This window comes from Sinocyclocheilus grahami, unplaced genomic scaffold, assembly GCF_001515645.1.
Source record: "Sinocyclocheilus grahami isolate Dianchi unplaced genomic scaffold, SAMN03320097.WGS_v1.1 scaffold53.1, whole genome shotgun sequence".
Lineage (NCBI taxonomy): Eukaryota > Metazoa > Chordata > Actinopteri > Cypriniformes > Cyprinidae > Sinocyclocheilus > Sinocyclocheilus grahami.
The window spans coordinates 578,586-603,288 of record NW_015505232.1 but is presented as its reverse complement, the minus strand read 5'-3'; the positions used below and the strand labels follow the sequence as shown (position 1 = coordinate 603,288).

The window sequence follows — 24,703 nt, the reverse complement described above, 5'->3', positions numbered from 1 at the left end:
TTTTGTCTCGTTGCACCGGGACACGGCATCACAATATGGTAAGGGGCGTAACATTTACTTCACATGCTTGAGGTATTCGGCCAATCACAACGCACTGGATAGCTGGCCAATCAAGAGCACACCTCGCTTTTCAGACCGATGAGCGTTGTAAAAATTGACGCATTTCAGAAAGGCGGGGCATTGAAGAGAAACAATAATGTACAGTATGTGGAAAATTATGTGGGTTTTTTTACCTTAAACCGCATAAACATTTCATTACACCAAATAATGTTCTTTTTAGCAACATCATATGAGCCCTTTAATATATAGTTTATTTATAGCTATTTTCAAATCTTCAATGTAATGTCATTATAAAAGAACTTTATTATTGTTTATTTAATCCAAACAAATAAGTTCTTGTTAAAAACTAACCAAAATTAAAAATATTTATATATTGGTATCGGCATCGGCTATCGGCCAAATTGAGTATCAAATTATTGGCATATCGGATATCGGCAAAAGTCCAATATCGTACATCCCTAGTTGTAATACCTGACAAAATTGTACAGCAAGGTTTAGTATACCGTTTGCAACACTAGACTTTTCCAGACTACCTTAAATCTTGATAAAGCCAGGAATTACCCTGAAATGGAACAACTTAGCCATACAAGACATCAGTTTGTATCTCACATAGGGGTGTGCGATATATATCGTCTGCGATAATATCGTGATTGTTGTTTTAACGATGTGCGATTTGACATTATCGAGTATATTACAAAAAACAAACACAACACACCTACAGAGTGCACACATACATGACGTGTAGTTTAGGAACGCTATTATTTGAATTTTTTTTACAGTTTCTAGCCAAGCAGAAAGGCTCTCTCTGGTTTTATGACAGCTGTACCTTTGCAGAACAGATAGCAGAACATTAGAACATTACAATCTAAAATTGATCTTTAAAGCATTAAAATAACTAAATTAAATGTTAAAATCACTTAATTAAAATGAAAAGAAATAATAAAGAAAATTACTTCTAAACTGCTATAAGAAACACACATTAACTAATTTGAGCTTAGTAATTAGTAGCCTACTGAACTAGCTTACATTTGATTTATCCATTACAATAGTCCCTTTACAGTTACTGTTATCATGAAAATACACTTATATGAAGGTTTAAAATTCTACAAAATGCACATTTAAATGTCCAACAACAAATATTTTAGCAAAATGTATATTTTACTCAGAATTATTGCGCTCCTATTCGATTGCGCCGTCTGTTTAGCGCGCATGTGCACAGCAGCGCTCGTTCACTCGCGTCAGCCTCGCCCACTCCTTACAGTAAAATGGATATGTTTGCATGACTTTCTAACATTTACAGATGAAAAATATACCCATGACATGTCAGTTATGCACGGAGGAAAACACAATGTCTCAAATGCACTAAACAGCATGAATGTATTCGCTGTTTGCCATGGTGTATCGATTTGATCCATGATCGACATTAAGGGCTGCTTAAGAATAAGCGTGCACAAATTAGTGAGATTGTGTGAACTTAATTTGTCGTTTATGGAACCGCTTTAGCCCCGATTGATTTTTGAGGTTATTTCAAGTCAGGTTTTGGACTTTAATCCCAGTTTTTTCTTGGGTCTCCGTGGTGTTGTGATTCGTCATATTCACGCAGCAGCGGTGATGAGAGAACAAGCTTGACAAAAAAATACATAGATCACAGATTATTGGTCACTTTCTAAATAATAAAAGTATAGCGCATCCACTAGTAATTATATATAAATAAATCAGTTTTTACGGATGCAAATATGTTAGAAACAATGCATCGCGATACAAATGCCAACTTGTAGCAGATACACACTTTTTAAACGATGCATCGCATCGTTAACTTTTTATGCCGATGCACCGAGCGATATATATATATAATATTATATATAAAATCTATATATATATATAGATTTTATACAACAGTTCAATAAACAAGTTAATATTAAGAGACTTACGTTTTAGACACCATATTGCCTGTTTTTGCTCTATTTCGCCTACAAAAATAATTCCAAACAGAACCACAGCACTGTTTTGCGTTTCTAAACAACATGACGTGCTTCGTTCATGAATGAATCAACCGTTTAAATTATTTGGTTCAATCGCAATGATTCACTTATTAACAGTGACTTGCTGCCACCTATTGGCGGTTTTAATTTCACATTTAAAGTATCTTTTCTTTTTTTGCAAATAGTAAAACATTATTTATGCATTTGTAACTGCAGGTTAAATCATTCCATGTCCCTCTGAGCTGCATTAAACTGTGTAAATACATCTAAATGCCACTTCGTTCAGATGCAGCTTCTGTGTTTCCTCTGCATTGCAAAGATACATTTTGTTGATACTGATTTCATTTGCCTTCATTTGGTTCTAGTAATCAAGGACAACTTAAAGCTGAGTGGTGGTTCACGGTGAGCACATGCTAATGAGGCAGACAGGAAACCGTTAATCACGCTGGTCAACTCTTCTGAAGAGACTCGTGACTAGCTGCCATTTAATAAGATTTCAAAGCTCTTTTAATGACACCAGAGGCCACAGTCCCAGTGGCAATTAAATCATGCCAGGACACGCCATGATCTGTTGTGATATCACAGAGTGACACAACGGCAGCACCAAATGTTGGCTGGATAAAATCTCAGGAGACAACGGTCACTTTGGCTACCAAAGACAAGCTTGTGTCTGAGACTCATCTTGTGTCTGAGAAACATCTGCAGGAGAAGAGAGGATAGCCATGTCGTGTATGGCATTCTCAGACACAACAGCTGGGGGAAAAAAAACTCACCTGCAAGTTTAAATGACATCACAAGGGAATTACAGCCCCAAAGCAGAATTTCACTGCTTAAAGTTCTCATTGAAGTCAACACACCTATCCAGATCTCTCGCTCCAAACACAGCGCAGATGATAACATTTCCCTTCACCTCAATACAAACCTCACAAACTTCAAACTGCAATAACACAGGACAGCTATAAAGAGTCCATAAACAACAGGACACCCGCAATCATGTTAAAAAAAAAAGTCTCACTCTCTAGCGGACACAGACCTCACAATGAGAAATAAACATGAGCACTACCGTTCAGGCGGAGTGCAGCAAGATGTGTGACAAGAACGATTAACTGGCTGCTTGCGGTCTAAAATCAATTTTACATGTACAAAAAAAAAAAAGCCAGTGCAATGCCAATAGATCTGCCTTAATCCTATTGCCTTAAGATGCCTTAAAATCCACATTCTCTGATTCACACTAAAATAAATAAATTTCTTTCTGTACTAATGCACTCAGCCTTATGTTTGCTTATGAAAAAAACAACAGCAGTACATTATTCTTTATCTATCTTTGCGGTTTAAGAAAAAAGACGCAGCAGACATGATGCTAAGATACTAGACGGAGAAACCTGTCCGTGTCTCCCTGAAATTGACAATTCAGTTCTCATAACCTGCTCTCTGCAGAGGAGTTCATATTGTTTAGGGGGGGTTCAAAAAAAAAAATAACAGTGCTGCCTTGGAGCTAAATGTATTTTCTTTGTTTCAACAGGAATCCAGGGACCCAAGGAGGGGGGGGGGCATCAGAGCCGTTCTTTATGTTCAAAAGAAAAGGTTAAAAGACCAAAACTGGCAAATAAAGAAGGGGAAAGAACTGTCTGGATATGTTGGAAATACATGCCAACAGACTTCGTAGACATGCCCTGGATCTGAGAACTTTCCTCCTGTCTGAAACCTGAGCCGTTCAGCAAAGAAAAAAAAACTCATCTGTGAGGCACTCAAAACCAAGAAAAAAATCCATTATTGATCGTGTTTGTTGTGGGACAAAAAAAAATGAAAGAACCTGCCAGAGTGGACGGCACTTGGGCGGACACTCTGAGCTTCAGGCCAATTTAAAGAGTAAAGAGGAAGAACTGCATTAGCACAAAAGTGATGGACACACTGACACCTAATCAAGAGCATTACCCACAAATCCCTGCAAATCACTTCAGATGGACACACATCATTGACTGACCACATCATTGGTATCTCACACTTTGATGCACAGGTCTGCACCTCAAGGGCTAAAACATCATGAAAAATACAAATATGAGAATGCTTAAGGAAAAAAGACAATGTAAGCATCAAGCAAAAGTTTGAAAATTCTGACCTTGGGTTGAGCACGCCGAGGAAAGGCAACCTTAGGATCAATCTGTGCACAAACAGAGAAAGAAGAGAAAGAATGAGGGGGGGGGGAAAGTCACATATGAATGCAGTTATCCAGGCCCAATTCATCACAATACACTCTTTCATACTTCAAGAAATCATCAACACCATCAAGCTTCTGAATTATGAGCATGGATGGGTCATACTGGACTGATGACATTAACTCTTTGGCTTGTCATCTTGTTAATTTCAGTTTGTCTTCCATCTAGTGAAGGTGTGCAGACAGAAGGAATTATCAGAGAAACTATTTCATGCTCCAATGTCACACTGTCTTACCTCAGCCTTAATACAGCTTCTTATAGAGAGGAGTTTCAAACAATCTCATACAGGCAGCCGAAGTAAAGATGAAAAACATAAACAGATCGAAATTGGGTTCTTGCAGGAAATTACTTGTCCATGTTCAGCAAGGCAAAGGCTTTCGATTGTAGCAAAACTCCTAGTGTAGATTTGAACGTTTGCCTGAGGACTCTGCAGCATATAAGTGTGTATCATTACAGACACTGTCTTTCTAAATAAAACACACACACACTGTCTGTTTCTTTCCAGATAGAATCTTAGGAGTAATTTTTTGCCTTCTCTATATGTGTCATCTATATGTTGGCCATTTTAAATAGGGGTCGACCGATTATCGGCCTGGCCGATTATCTACACCGATATTAAGCATTTTTATGATTATCGGTCATTTTCAAAACCGTTTCGATACATTTATTTTGAAAGATGAAGCTCGTGATTATGGTACATTTCCGACAAGTGCTTGCGGTGTTCGGCCAATCACAATGCACTGGGTCAGCTGGCCAATCAGAGCAGACTGCGCTTGTCGGAAGGAGGGACTTTGTAGAAAACGAAGCGTTTGAGAGAGGCGGGGCATAGAGGACCTACAATAATGTACAGTATTTGAAAAATAATTTGTGTTTTTTGAACATTAAAGCATGTCAACATTCTGTTACACCAAATACACAAAATAATGATCTTTAAAAAAAGCATCATATGACCCCTTTAATTTTGAAACGCGCTATTTGGCTCTGATGCAGCCCGTCAGAACACACCACTCTGTGGCATAAAGCAGTCTCCGCCCACCGCTCATCTGATTTGTTGTGAGTCACGAGTCCGACCAATCAAAGCGGAATTCCCTCTCACTCCGAAAGCGCTTGCTAACTGGAGCTGCTTCAGTGTTCATGCATCAGTTGTCTCTCAAAGGTAAGGCAGCAGCAGCCGTTGCAGCATGTTTTGCGTGTCTCTGTGTATGTAAATGGAACAGACGAGCGGTTTTGTTTTCTACACATACAAAGTGTGCGACGCTCGCTTTGATTTCAGCCTAACCCTAACCCTAATCTCCAGAACTGCTCTGACTCCCTCTAAGAGTCACTTCATGAGCATTTGACGGTTTCATTGGAGTAAAACTATCTTCATATCATTTACATAGACCTACAGAAACAAGATCCTCATGGCAACCCGTCAAAATATAAGATCGGGTTAGCTTAAAGAAATTCTCAGAAATATACTGGTGCAGTAAGATGTACATAATACTACTCCGGGATGAAAGTTTTCCATCGCTACAACGGATTTCCGTCAATTAGAAAAAATTAGGGGAAAAGAAACGTAGCATTGTTGTTGTTCTGCGGCACACCAAAAATCCTCCCCGCCATGGCTGCAGCTTCTCACTGACAACATAACGCCGCTCGCATCATTCACAGTCGGGTTATTCGCAGAGAACATAGAGCAGAACTTGAATTTCGGCGTGGGATTGCAGCTATAAATAACAATTCTACTCATTCCTGCAGGTTCCGCGCTTATAACGCGATGACCGATGACGGAACTTATCATTTGCACGTGCTTTTGAGTCTTGAGAACTCTCATTTTCTGTGCGCCCACAGATCGCGATAAGGAGAGTGACAGATTTGAATAATTATTAAAGGAGTTTGCAAATGTGATATTGATTTAATACAACAGTTCAATAAACAAGTACTGCCCGATTTTGCTCTATTTCAACAACGAAAATAGTTCCAAATAAAGTAACAGCTCAGTCGCTGCGCATCTCTAAAAGCAAACACAGCGGTCTTTAATTCATGAATGAAAGTGCGTTTTTGAACGAATCTAGTGAGTCAGTGATTCATGATTACCCATTCATAAAGACAGTCACTTGCTTCATTCCTGAATTATTCAGCCGTTCAAACGAATCAATTGAACGAATGATTCAGTGATAAAATCCGTGATTTGCCACCACCTGCTGGCGGTTTCAGTTTAATTTTTTAGGTATGATTGCAGTGATTTAAATAATTAAATATTTCTGTATTAAAAATTTTATATTTAAAACATTAATCGCCACATGAATTTATGAATATAAATTGCACTCATGCCACCTCTGAGCCTCATTGAATGTCTGAAAATGTACCTACAAGCCACTTTTGTGTTCTTCTTTGCCACCTCTGAAGGACAAATAAATTTTTCATTAATACTAATTTCATGATTGGTAACTTATTTGTCTTATTCTACTTCTTATTATATTGTTTTAAATAGAATTTTTTAAAAGCTTATAAATAGACTAATTTTTGATCAGAAATTTTGATAAATTTTATTATTGATCAGAAGGTGCTCCTTATTTTTTTTAAATTAGGAGCACAAGTGCTCCTGATTACAAGAAAAACACTGCTCTTAAACTTGGTGTGTGACAGGTATGGCTGTGGAATGGTGTTTGGCTGAGGAAACATTTTCAGTCAAAATATATATATTTTTTGCTTTAACCCCTGAATACTACAACAATTACTACAACTTTGGTTTAAAAGAATAAATCACACAATACGCCATTTCTTCCATGTTTTAATTTTAATGGTAAATCCTTTGTTTGCCAAAAAATAAAGAGTTTACTGTGGGAGTACTACACTCAACCAACACCAGGGAAGGCAGTTTTTGTCAGAGCCCTTGTTATTCTTAATTTTGACATTAATTTTCATTTTTACACCAGACATATATATCGGTTCTCTGTCTACTTGATCTGTAATAATCGGTATCGGCCCTGAAAAACACATATCGGTCGACCCCTAATTTTAAATATAAATGTCAATTCAATGTGCTGTGCACAGGGTAATTATTCTCTGAAATGACACTGGTGTCCAATGAACTAAACCTTTTTACTCCCATAATTCCGTTTGTCTGAGGTGTGATTGTTATCTCCCAAATCAGGTCAATTAGAGAGATGGATTTTGTAACACCTGGGTTTGGAAACCTTCTCTGTGATGAATTTCATGTAGCAATTTGTTTTAGCAATTAGCCTGAGGCTTAACCAATTCAACCTCAATTACTCCATAGAAACAAGCCTGTGTGAGCAGAAACAATATTACGCTTTGAATTTCAAATCAGTAGAAATTAGGAGTATTTTTCCATACAGCCTGAGAGCAAACATCCCATTCTGATGAATGCACGGATAAATTGAGAAACATTTGTGTAAAATGAATGCTGGGTCTGTAAATAAAGGCTCCAGATCAATCTGATGTAGGTTTTTGAGTTTATGCATTTGCAAATGGTCCAGTAACAGTTGACTGATTAAATCTCCAATTAAATCAATAAGCTGCATCTATGGAGTCAGGACCTAAAAGGTCATCCCTAATTAGGCCTATTAGTACAAAATATTTTTACTACCACTGCTGGATATTTCCAAAGGAAAGCAAAACCACAGTAGTCCCAGCCATTCAATCAGACTAACAAAAAAATCTTTAAACCTAGCGATAATCTAAATCAAACAGCAGACAGCAGCAGTTATTAAGCCAATTTGTAATTTAGACTCAAGAACACATTGTGTAAATAAAGTCCTGCATTTCCAGATGAAGCAATTACTGAGCTTCTCCCATCTCAGCAGTAACAGTTTAATGTGTTAGTGGCCTTTTATTGCTTTCAGATGGAGGCCTAGTTTAGAATGTATTAACATCTTTTTTTTTGGCTGATCCAATCGCAAGTGGTCAGCGCTAAATACAAAAAGAGACTCAAAGCATTTTGCAACTGGATTACTTCAACCACTTTTGTTGAAAGTCAGAAACGACCACATTACATAAAGCACAAAGTACTCTTAGCTGTTTCCATGCTTAAAATAACCATACAAACGTGAAGATTTGGAAAAGTCTAAACATATACATGGACAAAACGTTTTCAGTTCACATGATGCTTGACTATTAGTTTATGGTTAGATTAAAATGTGTGTAGACATTCTACATTATGTTAGACCCATTCTTCAAAATCTGATCACAAGTGATGCATGAGATATATTTATACCATGTTTAAATAGCGCTCTGAGACAGATCTTAATACCAGGTTTGAAGAGAACCCCTGAAGCAGTTTTCATCCAAAACTGATCACTGTATTCTGAACAACACTATGGATGTGTGTGCTACTATAAAAGTTCTTGAAAATGCTATATAGTTAGACAGCTCACTAAGTTTTAAAACACAGCCTGGTTTTTTTTTGTTTTTGTTTTTAATACGCCAGGTAGATGCATCCTCCACCAAAAGTTTCTCTTCAAAAAGACATCACTCAAAGTGTTTATTGTTCTCGTACACTGTACAAAACTCAGCACCGATTGCAGGAGACGAGATAACAACCCCCCACTGCGATAAAAAGCTCACAGAAATCTGATTTCAGCTGAACACAAGCGACACACAGCACAGCCCTGAAACCTCACTGCCAGTCGTAATTATTCATTACCGTCAGATTTACAGACAGCGTCAGACACGCGAGTGTTTCTGGAGCACAGAAGACTTGGAGAATGAAGGCAGCGTGTGGTGTAGTCGCTCCAGGTGTTCGGCGTAGTTTGTCTGACATTTAAGGTTTTTTTTTTTTTTTTTGTCTACAAACTAAACACACTAAAGAAATCAACGCACAGCAGAGAAGTGTCCTTTTCAGAATGCCAGCACACTGACTGATGTAACTACATATTTCTATTATAAATGTTCACACTTTAAACACTCTAGGGGTCATTTTTTACAGTATCTTCATAGTTTGGTTTGGAATTTGTACTGAACAGAATAAAGGAACTGAGTTGAGTGAACTGAATTTTTATTTTAGCCGTTGTTCACTGACGAGCTGCGCAAAACCACGTTCATATTGGCGTGATTTTTTGCGCAGCTCGTCAGTGAACAACGGCTCGGTGTAGTTAATGCTGCTCAATGTGAAAGCACGCACGTGATGGAGATTTACCGCTGATTACAGAACCGGCTTTCTGACAAGATGCGCATTAAATATCGCATGTGATTTATCATGCAGCCCTAATATAGAGGAATGCAAGTTTATTATATGAAGACATGCATATGGAAATATCAAATCCATATGAATGGGAAGTGCATGCCCATGAGTCTCAGGTGACTGTGAGAGGAAAGAAAGGGGAAATCCAGAGATGTCCCTTCAGTTCGATGAAATCAGGTGTTTATAATGATTGATCTCCGAGTCATTTCCCAGATAAACAAGGAAAGGACACATTTCAGCTTCTTGAATGAATGTCAGTCTAAGCACCATCTACACAGATGCCAGAACTAATTTTAACACATAGCGTTCTGTTAAACAATAAGGATGGGCCAGTTGCTCAGATGTTATTATTTTTAATTAAAAATTAATTTATATATATTTTTTTTAATCATGTTTACCAACACTAATAAGTCACATAAAACCAAGACATGTACAAGATCAACATATCATAAGATTTACAATGCAGTTCTGGCCCTAAAGTGCCGGTTCAGATTTCCTTCACACTGGCCCTAAGCCATACATATTGTTAAGCCTGATATGCAAGTACGTAAAACTCTGTCCACTCAATCCGACAAAAAAAAAAACACTAACTTTTTAATAAAGAGGCAGGAAATAAACAGAGATGACAAAGGAAATGAAAAACTCTGTGGGAAAGAACATCATCTGAATGACATCTGTTTCAGTGCACACACTCTATTCTCGCAGTTACAGAAACCGAACATTATGAAGTGATACATACCGTCTTGGAGTCTAATTCGTGGTGTGGTTGCGCTAAGACTTTATCTACACTGGAAACATCTGCAAATGTGATGAAGCCAAACCCTCTGTGGAACAAAAACACAAAACACAGTGAAGGTCAGGAGATAACTCCACAGAAGAGGCAGAAAACTTGTGACAGCATACAAAGCCCTCTTGTATATTTGCTGATACACTCAGTGATAGCAGGGGTGTTGCAATCATTATGACACTTCTAGAAATGTCCACTTGTTGTGAGATAATCACAACTTCTCAGTGCTTTAGTGTTTCACTGCTACACTTTTCAAATTATTCTTATGCCCTTTAATAAAGTATAGATATATAATATAAATGCATTGTACAAACACATTAACCACATAGAGTGCACAGGTGCAAAATATAATAAACACTGTCCGGAAATATTGGCAGGTCCGGCCAGTCATTTATAGAACATCAAATATTTATACAGGGCAAGTGACCCTTTAAGCCCACCAAAACCTAAATTTAAAGATCATTACTATAAATTATGAAGAACATTAAATATTCTATCATACTTTAAGTATTCATATTTGTCATGAACTGACAAAATTAAGTTTAAAAAAATTTCAGCACCCCCTGAACCATAAGATACTTCTTTGCTAAACCAGACTCATTTTAGGGCCTATAGACCCTCGTGTCTTTTTTTCTCAATGCAAGTGGGTAAAGTTCATGAACCGTGTTTTGAGCACAATTATTTCCATTAATGTTTTTATATGAGATTCAATGGATTCTTAGCCCAGTTTAAAAGGAACAATAGAATCAAATGGCAGCCTTCCTTAGAAACTCACATTCACAAAAATAAAAAGTTATATTTATGGAATGGATTATACATTCCCAGAGCATTCATTTTTTCCCCCATTTAATATAGTTACAAACACTTTTTTTTAATTTGTTTTTGTAGTTCTACTACTCTTTGAAACGCCACTCCAGTGCTACAAATACTTCATCCTTCCGAATACAGAATATTGCTAAAAAAGAAAAAATACAAAAATAAATTAATTTTATTAATCTCAATTTACTCTTTCATCAACAATTTCCCCCCCAAAAAAGCTTTTTAAATGCGACTTCTACAGTGTCAGATAATAACAACATAGCCTAAATAAGTCAAGGACTGACCATTCAATTGGCTGAATTTGCCACAAAATATAATTTCTCTCATGCTTCGTCTTTACATATTTCAAAATATAACAAGTGGGCTTATTACTGTTTGTGGCCATATTAGGGTCACCTCCCCTTAAATAAGTAACTGTCAATTATGTAGAAAGTGGCAAAGACTGAGATACCTATCTATGATATAGTGTGTGTGTGTATGTATATGTGTGTATAAGCAAAAACACTTTGTCCTTTGTAATATAATTTAGAAATCACTCAAAGGGAATCGCTTTCTTGCAGTACAGTCCAGTCCTCTTAACTCAATGTCAAAGAATCAGCTTCCTATCGCGTTACTCTTGATTTGCCCTAAAGGCAATTTTATACAGCAGAATACAGACAGAACATAGAGAGCACGTGTTTACCTGGAGCGTTTGGTTGTGGGGTCGCGCATCACCATACATTCTCTGATCTCCCCGAATTTACTGAAATAGTCTCTAAGGCTGTCTGAACACAAACACAAGGACACAAGAGGGTTACGCCGTTACAAGTGAACGACGCGCAGCCTGCACGCTGCCGTTATAATCAACGAAGGTCGCGCGCATCACACTTCGTTGATTATAATGAGAGCGTTCAAGTTTTGTCGCGTCGCCTCGCTTTTAGTGTCAGATGACTGGAAATCCCAATAACCTTGTGCGCAATGACACACATACAAACACCACAGCTCTTGAAGCATGCCATGGATAAATATAAAGCAAAACAACTCCAAAACAGAAGAAATTCGCCTTACCTGGTGAGGTTTGCCAGCTGAGGCCACCGATAAACATTTTACTGTAAGGAGAAAACATGGTATAAGTGACTCCAGATGTCAAAACGGCCATTTCCGTGTAAATACCTCATAAAGAGCGACCTACGCACAGCTTGAGCTGTGAACCGGCTAAAACGAGCCGTTAGACATGACCTGTCAATCAAAACATCAGCAGAACTGCGCGAGGAAGGACACGCGCTCGTTCGCTCGCGGTGTAAAGCAGAATCAAACTCCAAACACACAGACTCGTCCTGTCTTCTTACCCCGGGTCGTGCTGCGAATCATTCGGACTTCCAGAGGTGACTTGACTCGCGTCCGCTTCCATAGCTCAAAGTCCAACCAACTCCAAACAAGCGCATACACACGAACACTGCAGCCCCAGCTCAACGAATATTACCGAACCGGGAGCGTTAGCGTCACACGTGGGATCTACGCGCGGCTCCCGCCCCTCTCGGGAGGGGCGTGGCTGAAAGCGTCAGCCAACCAATCCGGCGGGGATCTGCGCCTACCTATCAAGGGAACGCTGCTAACCACGCCCTCTGTTGGTTAGCAGCGTTTGACAGCAACCACGAGAGTACATTCAGTTCTTCAGTAAGCTCTTTAAACCCTATAAAGTTTACATTTGCGCCACCTTCTGAATAAATACAACCAAGAGGCATTTTGAAAATAGAAAATGAATGTTTAAAACTAAAATTAAGCACTGTAATTCAAAACACTAGAATAAAATCTAGTTTTTCTTTGAGGCACAAGCATATTCTGTCATGTGGGTGAATGTAGTTTGACTTCTTATTAGTGGCAATGTCATAAATTCCCACAAAATCAGTAATTAGTGAACGTAAGATATAAGAGAATAGTAAGATATATTATAAATGATCAAATTTGTTTGGATTTCAATTGTTTGTATTAAAAGGTGGAAAGTCCTTGCATTCTTTTGGCACCTAAAACTAAAACTTTTATTACCTACTTGAAATAAAATAAACATAACTTAAAATTATTTTACTTCAGCAAGTTGCCAGAACAACTGCACCACAATAACTCAAATTCAATTAACTAAAACAAAATCCTAAAAGCTAATAAAAAAAAATAAATAAATAAAAATAAACAACAAAATGGCTAAAACTTTCAAATTAAAATGAAAACAGAATAAAATCTAATTCAAGATATTAACAGAACATGTAATAGTATATCAATGATACTAAAACAACACTGGAGTTTACTATATGAAACATGCTTGTTTTTCTTACATGGTGTGGACTTTCCAATTATTTCTACTGTTTTTATACTAACTTGATCATATTGTTTATCCATAAACATAAGACATCTTTTGATAGCCTATGTATGTTAATTTTCTGGAAGGGCGCTGAAAAACTTGGCACCCCCACACATGCAGGCAATGTATTTCCGAGCCTTTCTCCCCTTTGCTGAGTGAGCATGCAGAATGGATAGATCAGTGTTAGTGTGACATCTGCTGTCTTCATTGATATGGAAATGCTCAAATAGGAAGTTTATCAAATGACTGCAGCTCTAGTTTCACAGAACCAGATCACTGTGGAAAACAAGCACTGCTTCCCACTGCCAAATGAGAAGTCTTTAACCAGCCAATAATATATTTCCTCACTAGTAAACACATAGATCATACTGCTAATGGTCTAATAAACTTTCTCAAACCCATAGCAGTCCAGAAACACAGTCTGAAATTGATGTTCCGACTCTGATATTTGATATTAAAATGACTTCTGCTGGTAAAGGGTACATCGTGGAGAGTTTTAGAAGTAGTAAGAGTGTTTGTTTCCTGTATCAAGAAAAGTAAGCTGCATCGTGTTTTATGAGCCCAATCTGTGAGGGAGACCCAGCAGTCACAGGGGCATCTGTGTTTGATTAATGAGTGAATCTTCTGCTTACTGAAAGTCCATTTTTTTAATGCTGTGCATCTGTTAGCTGCCTAACAGATCAATGTGCATCTTTAGGATAATACACATTCATCAGGCCACTCTGGAAACGGAGAGGATTTTCTTCTTAGGGAAGGGTTAGGAATAGAAATCTCAAAGTTAAGACTGGAGAATGTGAGAGTACACATACAACAGAATCAGCCGTGACATTCAGCTTCCTCAGAGCAAACCAATCAGACCCCCTGCGGCAGGCAGATACGAGAGCAAGGCCAAATACAGGGAGCTTTCTGCATGTTTATTGAAGAATGTCAGCAGGCGCTTTAAATATTCAGCCCATTTCGGCACACTTTTCCATGATATTTCAAGCGAATCATTGCAATAGAAGTCACCTTTTCTCTACAAAGTGCCTCGCCGTGTAATCTTTCACATAGGTAAGTCAACTGGATGTGTTTCCCTGTTGATTGCCACCAATAACTCTCCAAGGCAGCTTTTCCAGAGCAGTTTTCTGCTTTTTTGGTTCAATTGCCCATATTAGAGCAATCACCATCAATAAAATATATAAATAGATCATGTTAATGTATCTATTAATAACCTCACCTCTAAAAATGAACACTATTTTAAACACCTGGTAACCAGCCATTCAAAGCTTTACACTGAGTGACATCTGTTGGCCAGAAATAGCAGGTGCATGTAATTTTTTCAAATCTGTGAGAGAGTATGGACTTTATAAACTCTTTTTTCCTATTAGGAAGATATTGTGACATACTAAATAAATCAGACATGGGCTAAAACAACAGACATTATTTGCTATGGAGGTTGGTACTCGTTAAAATAGGCTATAAACCATGCATTAAATGTTAATATGGAGCAACTCTGAGCTTTTGTCTTGTTAAATATATACTTGTACTATATCTGTCATGTACTGTCAGTGCAGTAGACAAAGTCATCATAAGCACATGAGACAGAAAAGCACACCATGTCTGTGATTTCCACAGATCTTTTACTTCAACAACAGCAGTGAGATGTTTGGCAGCGTCAGCATGAGAGTACAGAGCACTGAACCATACAAGTTCATTTCAGCAGGGGATCATAATGCTCTTCACTGCTGGAGTTCTTTCATGCTTTACAGTCAGAGAGCACAACACTGTCCCCACCCTTATCTTAAAGAAAATAAACTAAATACAAATACCCAGAGAACAACAAATACATCTAAACAGAAAACAAAAATTACTACAAAAAAAATCTATATACTTCAATATCAAAATACCCGAGCACAACACAATCTTTCAAACCATCAGCATTCAAGAGATAATCTTAGAGAACAGTACAATATTAGCAACTGTTCACATAAGCAGCTTTGTTTTACTCTGCAATGCATTCTGGAGCAATAACTTAATTCAATTATCATTTAAATAACATCAAATAGCATAATATTAACCATTTAAGGAGAATTTTCCAAAAATGAGGTCTCTAACAAAATCTTCATACAACAAACAAATAGACAAAAGTGGAATACATGATTTACTGTGCAAAAGGGTGTTCAAGAGAGAATAAGTGAAAAGCTGTGCCATCACTGCGTCTCAAACCAGGTGCAAAACCCCTGTTCAGCCAGTAATCTGTTCACCAGAACCACCTGCAGACATATAAAGCACAAAAGTAACAGTTATAGCTGAAATTTAAAGATTTAGAAAATAAAAATTAGATGTACAAACCTCGTCTCCTGCCTGTTTCCACATGTGCACCAGAGGAAGACCATCTTGACTGCAAGTCACCTGATCATAAACAACATCCATTATGTCTGAATTGCTTTAGAACTTATGAAAATGTTCCTCAGAGCTGTTTTTGATCACCAAGTGCAGAACTGATCAAATATTTGCGAGTTGATGAAAAGCAGATAATCATAAAATCAGAAATTTTAAAATTTTAATTACATTTAAAAATTAAAATAAAAAACGAACAAAAAAATTGTTTAGCTGCATGTCATTTGACTATAAACCGACTGTGAACATTCAAATGTATTGGTAAACAACATTTCAAGTAATTATTTTAGGTCAAATTGCTGACAAAAAAGTTTGAGAATATCCAGCCTAGTGAAATCATTCAATACCATGGAAATAATCAATAAATACACAAGAGAAAAATGAAAGACAAATGTGTTTGCTTGTTATAACCTTGATGATTAAGGCCATATTTGCAGTTAATTCCTCCAGCGCTGCTTTGGCCTCCAGGGAAAACTCCTCCTCTCCTATCAAAGCAAACAAATGGCTTTTTATTTTTAGCATATTTCAGTATTTATGATTTGATTGGATTTATTTGTCAGTTTTTAGTTTTTTTTTTTTTTAACAAAATAACAGTACTGCATATTGTTAGTACACACCCATGAGCAGCAGCACATCTCAGAAAGCATTTTTAATCATAAACAGGCCAATGTTTTACCTGGCAAAGGAGTGATCATTTTTAGCATATTTCAGTATTTATGATTTGATTGGATTTATTTGTCAGTTTTTAGTTTTTTTTTTTAACAAAATAACAGTACTGCATATTGTTAGTACACACCCATGAGCAGCAGCACATCTCAGAAAGCATTTTTAATCATAAACAGGCCAATGTTTTACCTGGCAAAGGAGTGATATTGTCCAGCAGAACCTCGGCTGCCTGGAATGGCAATGTTACAAAGTCTGACCTGTGAAAACAATCCTCAAATATCAGATTGAACTCATTCTAAAACAATTACAGACAAATAATCAAACCAAATGTAAGCCACTTGACCTGATCTGCCTGAGGGTGACGCTGTTCACGGTGTCATAACCTCCATTATCTACATATCTGATATGAGCTGTGGCAGACTCTCTGTCATACTGGATGACCTGGGCTCTCTGCCAGCCACTTCCTGTTACCGGAGCTGCACAGACCACCCCCACTGACAGAGGCAGACAGAAAATAGACAGACTTCCTCAAACTAGATGACAACAAGAAACCCAAATTATTTTGAAAGATGACCACATTGCCTCCATGAAACCTAATTATAATTTGACTTGCCACAGTTTGAGCAATATATCATAACATTTAGGACATGTACTATCAGAGATGATGTCTATCTGTGTGTGTGTGTACTGTACATATGTTATACAAATATTTTCAACACTGATAATAATAAGAAATATTTCTTGAGAACCAAATCAGCATATTAGATCGATTTCTGAACCTCATGAAGTTGGTTGCTACGTACTCAAATAAAACGTGTTATTTCATAGTGTTGTAACTTTACTAGCATTCTAAAATATGGGAAATGGTATTAATAAATAAACTAAAAGAACTGTTTAAAGTCATGCCGATAAAGTTGTGCTGATTCTAAAAGAGATTTTATGGGGGACAAAAGCAAAACCATAAAACGCTATGGTAGAGACAGATGTTGTGTTGTTCCTATTGAAAGCATTTGCTAAATGAATACATGTAAATGTGAATATAAATTATTTATTCTCCACATTGAGATCTGTGTGTTTCAGTAGGGGTCTATATACCTTCGACAGGGGTGGGCAGGCTGGGACATCCTGGCTGAGAGTAGCAGAGCTGCAGGTGCTGAATAAGGGTGGGAAGGGCCTGATAAGACGGATGCTTGTGCTGCTGAACGAACAGATGATGACCCGCCTCTACCCGCGAAACGATCACCTCCACAAACACATCCTGAGGCAGCAGCAGCTACGGAAACAACAGAACAATGCACACGGCTACTCTCACATTCAGGCATACTGAACATTAAATTGGCACCTCAAGACACACCAAGTCAGGATATTTAACGTCACTGGTGTCAAAGTTGGCATGATGTGTCTTAAAGCACCAGTTTCCCACTTAAATTTCAGTTTGTTCCTCACACAAAGCTATTGCACAATTTGAGAAAACTTGAAATTTAAGTCGTAAGTCATCTGATCTTTTTATATGTCTCTTGTGATACTTTCATGATGTTGTTGTGTTCCAAAGAAAAAATAAAGTCTTTGGAATTGAGTTAATGATATGATTATAAGAGTTCTCACCCAGGATGTGACTGGCAGGCAGGGCAGAGGAACACAATTAGTCACATCCAGATCTTTAAACTTCTTCCTGATGAGTGAGAGAGCATCATCCACCTGCTGCTGTGAGCCTGGATGAACAAACACAAATATGAATTCAGCACATGGAGTGAGGTACCTATCATCATCATGGGAATACCTACCCTGGATGTGGCAGATTTGAATCTCCTGAGTGAACGGCAGGGTGGATACATAGATCTTTGCTCCAGAGCTCTGCTTCAGGAAGTTCATAAACTTCCCCTGCTTCCCGATCAATCGGCCAACCAGATGCTGCAAAGGACAACAAGTCTTCCTTTCTCTTATGGAAGTCATGTCACTCTTCTTATATCAGCACACACACACACACACACACACAAAGTATATAGGCCTCTATATGCCCTGTAACTTGAGCTCTTCTGTAGTGAGTCTAATACTTCAAGATCATGTATCTTTTCTGTTGTTGTGCATACCTGAACACGTTCATACACAAGTCTTTTAATGGGCTAAAATTCAAACAATATCAGTATGTGGGTGTGTCTGTGGGCGGAGCTCACCGCTGGCACCTCTATGTCCCAGAGAATGATGGGTGGGGCTGGAGGTGGAGCCAAGCTGCTCACCTGAGTGTCAGCACTAATGCAGCTTTTAACATCTGAACCTGGAGGCGAGATCCATGTGGACATTTTTACTGCTTTGTGATTGAAGTCTGACTTTATACTGTATATAAGTAAAACAAATAATAAAATACATAAAAAAAACAATGCATACGCCTACAAAAAAAGTTCAAAGGCCAGTTTATTTATTTCAATAATTTAACAGGAGGATAACTGCAAGAGTTTGGAGAGTAAATGTTTCACGCACCTCTCAAGGCCTCCTCCTCTCCTTCTGTCACTCCGAGCATACAGGGAGTAATTTTACTCTGAATGCTGTCTGTGTTTGCTTCTGTGGGGGTCATCACAAACCCTTGGCCTTCCTCAGACAACTCTCTGGTCAGCTCCTCTGCACCGGATGCATCCTCTGAGAAGCAGGAACCACATCCAGAATCATCTCCACCAGAAGCTCCTAAATGGGTGAGTAGTTTTTCCCTGAAAGAGCTGGCGCCTGGAAGGCATACTCTTCTGTTGTCATCACAGCTGAATGATTCTTGAGCAGTAAACTGAAATCCAAGCTCATGTGGATCACTGGGTTCCTGGTTTTCCCAGTCCTCTGCAGCTGCATCTATGACCTGTTGGACCTGAACAGAACTGATCTTCTCCAGGTTCTCCTGGTTCAGGCCTCCATCAGGGGTCAGGCTGCAGCCATTATGACTGTCCAAGCGGACAGGACCTGACTGTTGCTCTGTTAAAGTGTGAGAGTCGGTGGCAAGGTGATTTGAAGAGAGCCAAACCGGATCAGACTCAAGCCCAGAGTCATCTTCACCAACTTCTCCACAGTCTGGATGACCTTCACCAGCAATGTTGTCCTTTTCTTGCTCAGTTTGGAGAGTCTCAGGGAAGCGAACGGATACTTCTCCTTCTGGCTCGGGTCGAACTCCCTTGGTGAGGCCTATTTTGGAAGAGGTGCCGGTAAGGTTTTTGATTTCAGAGGATCCTGAGTTGCTGTGGTCCGTGTTCAGATCACTGTAACAGAAGAAAAACAGAAAGAGTACAGTGTCTGTCTTCACTCTGGAAAAAGCAAATCTGTCTGTTCTTTCAATATGTCTTACTGGGATTGGTCAAGGTAAGTTTCAGGCTAACTTGGCATAAACCAAGCTTTTCCATTCGTCAAAAATTGAAAAATTAGTCCAACTGGTAAAAGGATGATTTAGGGGTTTTGAAACAATTTGCTGTCAAGGACTTGCTTGCAATGGAGCTCTCTTCCCTCACAAAAAGACATCTCTATAATTATGAATAAAACCCCTAATTTATACTGTGTGAGAACAATATTAAGTGAGATATATCAAAGACAACAAAATTAATTGACAGCATATATGATATTATTATATTTTTATGTTTAACATGCAGCTGCTGTATGTAAAAAGGGCTATATAAATAAACTGAAATTGAGAAAAAGAATTAAAATATCATTATGATTTTTACTGTTTTATTACCATTATCAATATGAATGTTAAAAAAGTTACATATATTTCATTTATATCTTAAGGACCCTATAATCTTCTAATAGTATTAATTTTTTATTTTAAAATGTTTGTGGACTCCCTAGCATCATTTGCAACCTCCTGTAGGTCAAATGTACAACTTACATAACACATGTTTGCAGAAAAGAGTTAATTTAAGAAGATATTTCCACCTAAAACTGTGGCTACCCAAGGATGCAACCTTTAACAGACACAACTCATGTACTCTCAGCACTACTGACCTTTCCCCCAAAATACTGGAGTCAGCAGGGGAGGAGTGAACAGGGCTGCTTCTGTCCGAACAACATGGGTTCTCTGTAGTCCAGAGAGGATTTGTCATTGTCCTCCTCCTCCTAAAGCTGTACCAGCACCAGCCCAGCAGAGTCAGCACAGAGACGGAGATCAGCGGCCTAAACGACAGCAGCATCCTCTTTCCACCGATCCCACTGAGAGAGAGAGATCGAGAGGTCAGCTACATCTAATAAGACCATCCCTAGTCTTGAGTGGCACTAGACCGTAAGGAGAGACGTCTGAGCTCAGGGGGAGTGAGTCTTGACACCAACACTTCTGCAATAGAAGACTGAACCAGAGCAATCTCATTAGCAGCTCAAATATCCCAGCAACACATAATCGACACATGCAGCGCTGTTAAATACAGCTGTCACCATGACATTTACCACACATCTTGATTCCTGACTGCCCATGAGTATCAGTATCAATATTTTTTTTACAGTGTTAACAATTCAAGTCAATAAGAGGATGTCAAGCATAAATTTACAATGTATAATGAGTATGTGGAGAATTTCAATACAGCTCAAAGTACACTAAAAACAATATTCAGAATAAACCTAGAACCTTCTAATCCCCAAACAAACCTCTTTACTCTATCATTAGCCAAAAGCAGCTGCTTTTTTTGAGTTGGAATAACAACATGCAGCCATCAAATTCAGAGGAAATATGAATTAAGAAACCTGTTGAAATAAAACTAGCTACAGAGTCTCAATCATTCTGGGATTTTAATAATTTGACAAATGCTTTAATACACTATGGTTCCATTTGAATAATTGGTTTACCTTTATGGGGTCAAAATGGGGTTTAAGTCCATTTTTTTTGTTTTAGTGTGAAAACACGTTGAAAGCCAAATTATCCCTTTAACGAATCAACACATGCGCCAACGAACAAACAAATCAGAAAGAGATCTGCATTTTACATATTATAGCACAAGCTTCTGTTTGATATCTTTCTGCTCACCTGGTGTGTGCGTGACGTCACGGGAGCACACGTGCAATCAGTTGATCTAATAAAGAATGAGAATGTGACGTAACGCCGCGTTGAGTTCTGGGAAACTGCTTTGTTTATCCGCCATACTTGCAGGGTAGCGCTGCCTTTCCGCTATTGAGTTTAGGGCAGTATTTGATTGTTAGTCGTGATTGTGAAAAATGTCACCAGTGTATGTCATTCACACTGCATCGATAATTGCAATAGTAACTCCGAGCATGTTCTGAGAGAAAAATGGACAATGCTATATGTTTTTTCGCCTTTTCTATGTGTAAAAACACCAAGGGAAGGAGGTCGCGGAGAAGACGCCGAGTAGTAAATCTGTAAATGTCACTGATTAAACCCACTGACTCTCACTCAATAAAAGAATCACATTGCTGTGTGTTTTTGAAAGTTTTGGTTTGGTTGGTTTAATAGTTAACATTACCTTCTTTGCGAGCATGACTCTCACTCTGCTTGTGGATTAGCAGAACTTGAACAGGGGACTTTCTAAAATGCTTAAAGTGGCTTAATGTACCAAGACAGTGATAAAGACAAAATTGTAAAGCATATACTATGTGCAGATATGCATATAAGATCAAAATGTGAACGCAACGCGTTTATTTACACGTTAAGCATTTTCCTCTCATATAAAGGACGCGCTTAATGCACCGAGACAGTGATATTTAAAGACCACGTTCTGTACACACCTTACTAATAAAGCATAATATGTGTGGAAAAACAGATGAGCCCAAACTGTAAAACAAATTCTATCAAACCTAAGAGAGAAATGCAGTGCGATAAAATAACTTCTCTTCCCTGCAAACGATACAAGGAAGAATGAATGGTTGTTTAACTTAAAGGCAAAAACAAAACAAAAGAGAAGCATTTATCCTTATCCACCTTTTTCTTCAACGCGGAAGTAAGTTTATGGGTGAGACTTCCGGTTCATTAGCAAAGTAAATAACGAGGAGAATAACAACGTGCAGTAAACGGTAAAACTGTTTGCACTTCAAACCAGTGTGTTAATAATTTCAGATAATACATTAAAATAATATGATAAGACACACCAACTTTCAATATCAAGCAGCAAAACGAACTGTTTTGCTCAGCTAAAAATAGCTGGACGGAGTGGACGCAGATGAAACCGGAAGCCATACCCATATATTTTCCAAATGGCCGCGCCCATTTTTACGACAAGAAAAAAGTGGAATCAAAATTGAACTGACAAAAGTAAAATCTTGATTATAATGTATTTTTAAAATATATATATTATCTACAGGAGTTGGTACATAATTACAAACTGGTCCGCCAATTAATGTTTGATCACAAATCATTTATTGTAAAAAAAAAATTAAAACAATGGTATAAAACATCAAAAAGTCCATTTTAAAAATAGCAAGAGCACCCTCAGTTGATACTGTATACAGATTTAGCAAACGCTCTATTGAAATTTTAGTTTGAGCTCTGGGGAATGTGAAATGTTCCTATTCACAGGGGTTTTGCAGTAGCAAGAAAAGTAGCCAATCACAGACATATTTGTTGCTCTCTTGAACGCAATGGCCAATCACAGGTGTTCAAAAAATCAACAGCTGTGTCTGTGATTGGCTACATTGCTCAATGCTACAAAAATACTTGTAAATAGAAACTAGGGATGGGCGATACCCCTTATTTTGTATTCGATACGATACCAATATTTTTCAAGGCAGTATCGTCGATACCGATTCGATACTTCTGCTCTAAACTTTTAAATTATGAAATGTATTAAATTATTAAATTACTAAGAGTAAAATGGGTAGTGAAAAGCACTTAACTTTATGTTTAAAACGCATTTTAACCTGTTTAATCTCAAATTTTTATTAGGAATACTGAGATCAAATACAAAAAAATACAACCATCAACGTATTTCAAAATTGTTACTTTTTTGTAACATAAAACTTTTGACGCTTTCAAGCCTTTACAAAATCTATCTCGCAGTCTTTTCATCCTATTGTTACAGTTTTATCTGAGGGTGCTTTTGACTGCGTGAGAAAATGGACTTGTGGCGTGAAAGTGTGAGAACAGTGTCAATTGCTTGAGACCTCACTTTTACCCTCATTCATTTCAGATACTCTATGATTTGACCGAAAAATTTAAGTGTTAAGTTTTAGTCAACTTGAAGCTCAAAGTTCAAGTAAGTTTATTTGTCCATCTGACAGTAAAATTAAAGTATGATTTTTTAATAAATTCTAAGTCTAAATTTTAAGTATGAATTTTTAATAAACAAAACAAGCCGTTTTGTACAGCTAAAGAAGCCATCTTCATTCAAGTCTTCAGATGTTATTCATTCTGTATACTGTATAAAGGGTAAGCTTTTTACCAGCAAATATCACACAATGATACACAACCTGGGCAGAAATGGACTTTATTAGTGTTACATCTGTAAATATGAAATCAGATGATAACAATGTTTTATAAAGAGGGTCCAGAAGACACAAAGATTTCAATCTTCAGTGCAACCCTTAATATTTCCTCCATGTTAATTGACAATGCAGTGAACATGATTGATTGACAACAATTCATATTTTATGTTGTACATATTCAGTAATTAACTGCTTTACAAAAAGCAAAATAATACAACGTCATAGTCACTTGTATTTACAGCGTAGTAAATATACTTTTCTATTTTTACACAAAAAATATTTACAGAGGTGACGCTATTAGCATAAAAAAAAGAAACAAAAGAGAACAATTATGTAAAAGTTTGCATAACCTCAAGTGCCGAAAGAAAAAAAATCACTATAGTGTTTGAAACATCCAACAATCTCTGCCATTACTAAACCACCCATGTTCAACCCTTGACCTTTCTCACATTAAGACGTACCAATATGAAAGCAACAATTAGTAAAACAGAAAAAAAAAGATGTCTCCCCCCATACACAGATTTCAACATGTCTAAGAGTCAAAATGGCACCAGTGTATATGGGGTAACGGTAAAAGATTTCAAGCTTGGATTTCACTTGAGAGAAAAATAGAACAAAAATACAAACATCAGCACACAGGGCATTACATTTACTGTACATGACCAGTAAAGAAAACCTGCTGCAGTCCACAAACTCAAAACTAGATGGTACAGTCTTGTGGAACTAAGAATATTAAAGTTCAGAAACCAAAACATTGAGAAAATAAGGCTGAAGTAAACTTTGAAAAAACCATTAGAGTTGTCCCTAAAAAAGCAAGTTTTTCAATCTCTTTTTGTTCAAGGGGCCATATCATAGTATAATACTAGCATAGCATTCATA

The 24,703-nt window shown here is 37.6% G+C and overlaps 2 protein-coding genes across 5 annotated transcripts in view; both read right to left on the bottom strand.

Annotated features, from left to right (window-relative positions):
• Positions 1-12,586, bottom strand: part of LOC107583367 (RNA-binding protein Musashi homolog 2-like) — a 186,769-nt gene extending 174,183 nt beyond the window's left edge. For 2 of the 3 annotated variants that reach the window (XM_016269563.1, XM_016269564.1), the window contains exons 1-5: positions 12,381-12,586; positions 12,100-12,140; positions 11,735-11,816; positions 10,186-10,270; positions 4,162-4,203 (exon numbers count right to left, since the gene is read on the bottom strand). In XM_016269563.1, coding sequence (XP_016125049.1) covers positions 4,162-4,203; positions 10,186-10,270; positions 11,735-11,816; positions 12,100-12,140; positions 12,381-12,442 — 312 coding nt within the window. In that variant the 5' untranslated portion in view covers positions 12,443-12,586. The remainder of the gene's footprint in view (positions 1-4,161; positions 4,204-10,185; positions 10,271-11,734; positions 11,817-12,099; positions 12,141-12,380) is intronic. The other variant, XM_016269565.1, reaches the window with a different exon arrangement.
• Positions 12,587-14,990: 2,404 nt separating this feature from the next.
• On the bottom strand, positions 14,991-21,471 carry akap1a (A kinase (PRKA) anchor protein 1a). 2 transcript variants are annotated; one of them, XM_016269552.1, is made up of 12 exons: positions 21,417-21,471; positions 20,408-20,611; positions 18,911-19,668; positions 18,607-18,707; positions 18,217-18,343; positions 18,038-18,144; positions 17,528-17,705; positions 16,776-16,926; positions 16,622-16,689; positions 16,178-16,251; positions 15,719-15,778; positions 14,991-15,639 (listed from the first exon to the last, which is right to left on the bottom strand). In XM_016269552.1, the coding sequence occupies exons 2-12, from the start codon at positions 20,590-20,592 to the stop codon at positions 15,577-15,579; spliced, it is 1,872 nt and encodes a 623-aa protein (XP_016125038.1). In that variant the 5' UTR covers positions 20,593-20,611; positions 21,417-21,471; the 3' UTR covers positions 14,991-15,576. The 2 variants fall into 2 exon arrangements, with proteins under 2 accessions (XP_016125038.1, XP_016125037.1); XM_016269551.1 differs by lacking the exon at positions 21,417-21,471 and adding an exon at positions 21,239-21,390.
• Positions 21,472-24,703: the final 3,232 nt, after the last annotated feature.

Coding starts and splice junctions, on each gene's coding strand:
- akap1a (XM_016269552.1), bottom strand. CDS start 20,592: ATGCTGCTGTCGTTTAGGCCGCTGATCTCCGTCTCTGTGCTGACTCTG. Junction 16,927..17,527: donor CCTGCCCACCCCTGTCGAAG/GTATATAGACCC, acceptor TGCCTCTGTCAG/TGGGGGTGGTCTGTGCAGCT. Junction 16,252..16,621: donor CAATATCACTCCTTTGCCAG/GTAAAACATTGG, acceptor TTGCTTTGATAG/GAGAGGAGGAGTTTTCCCTG.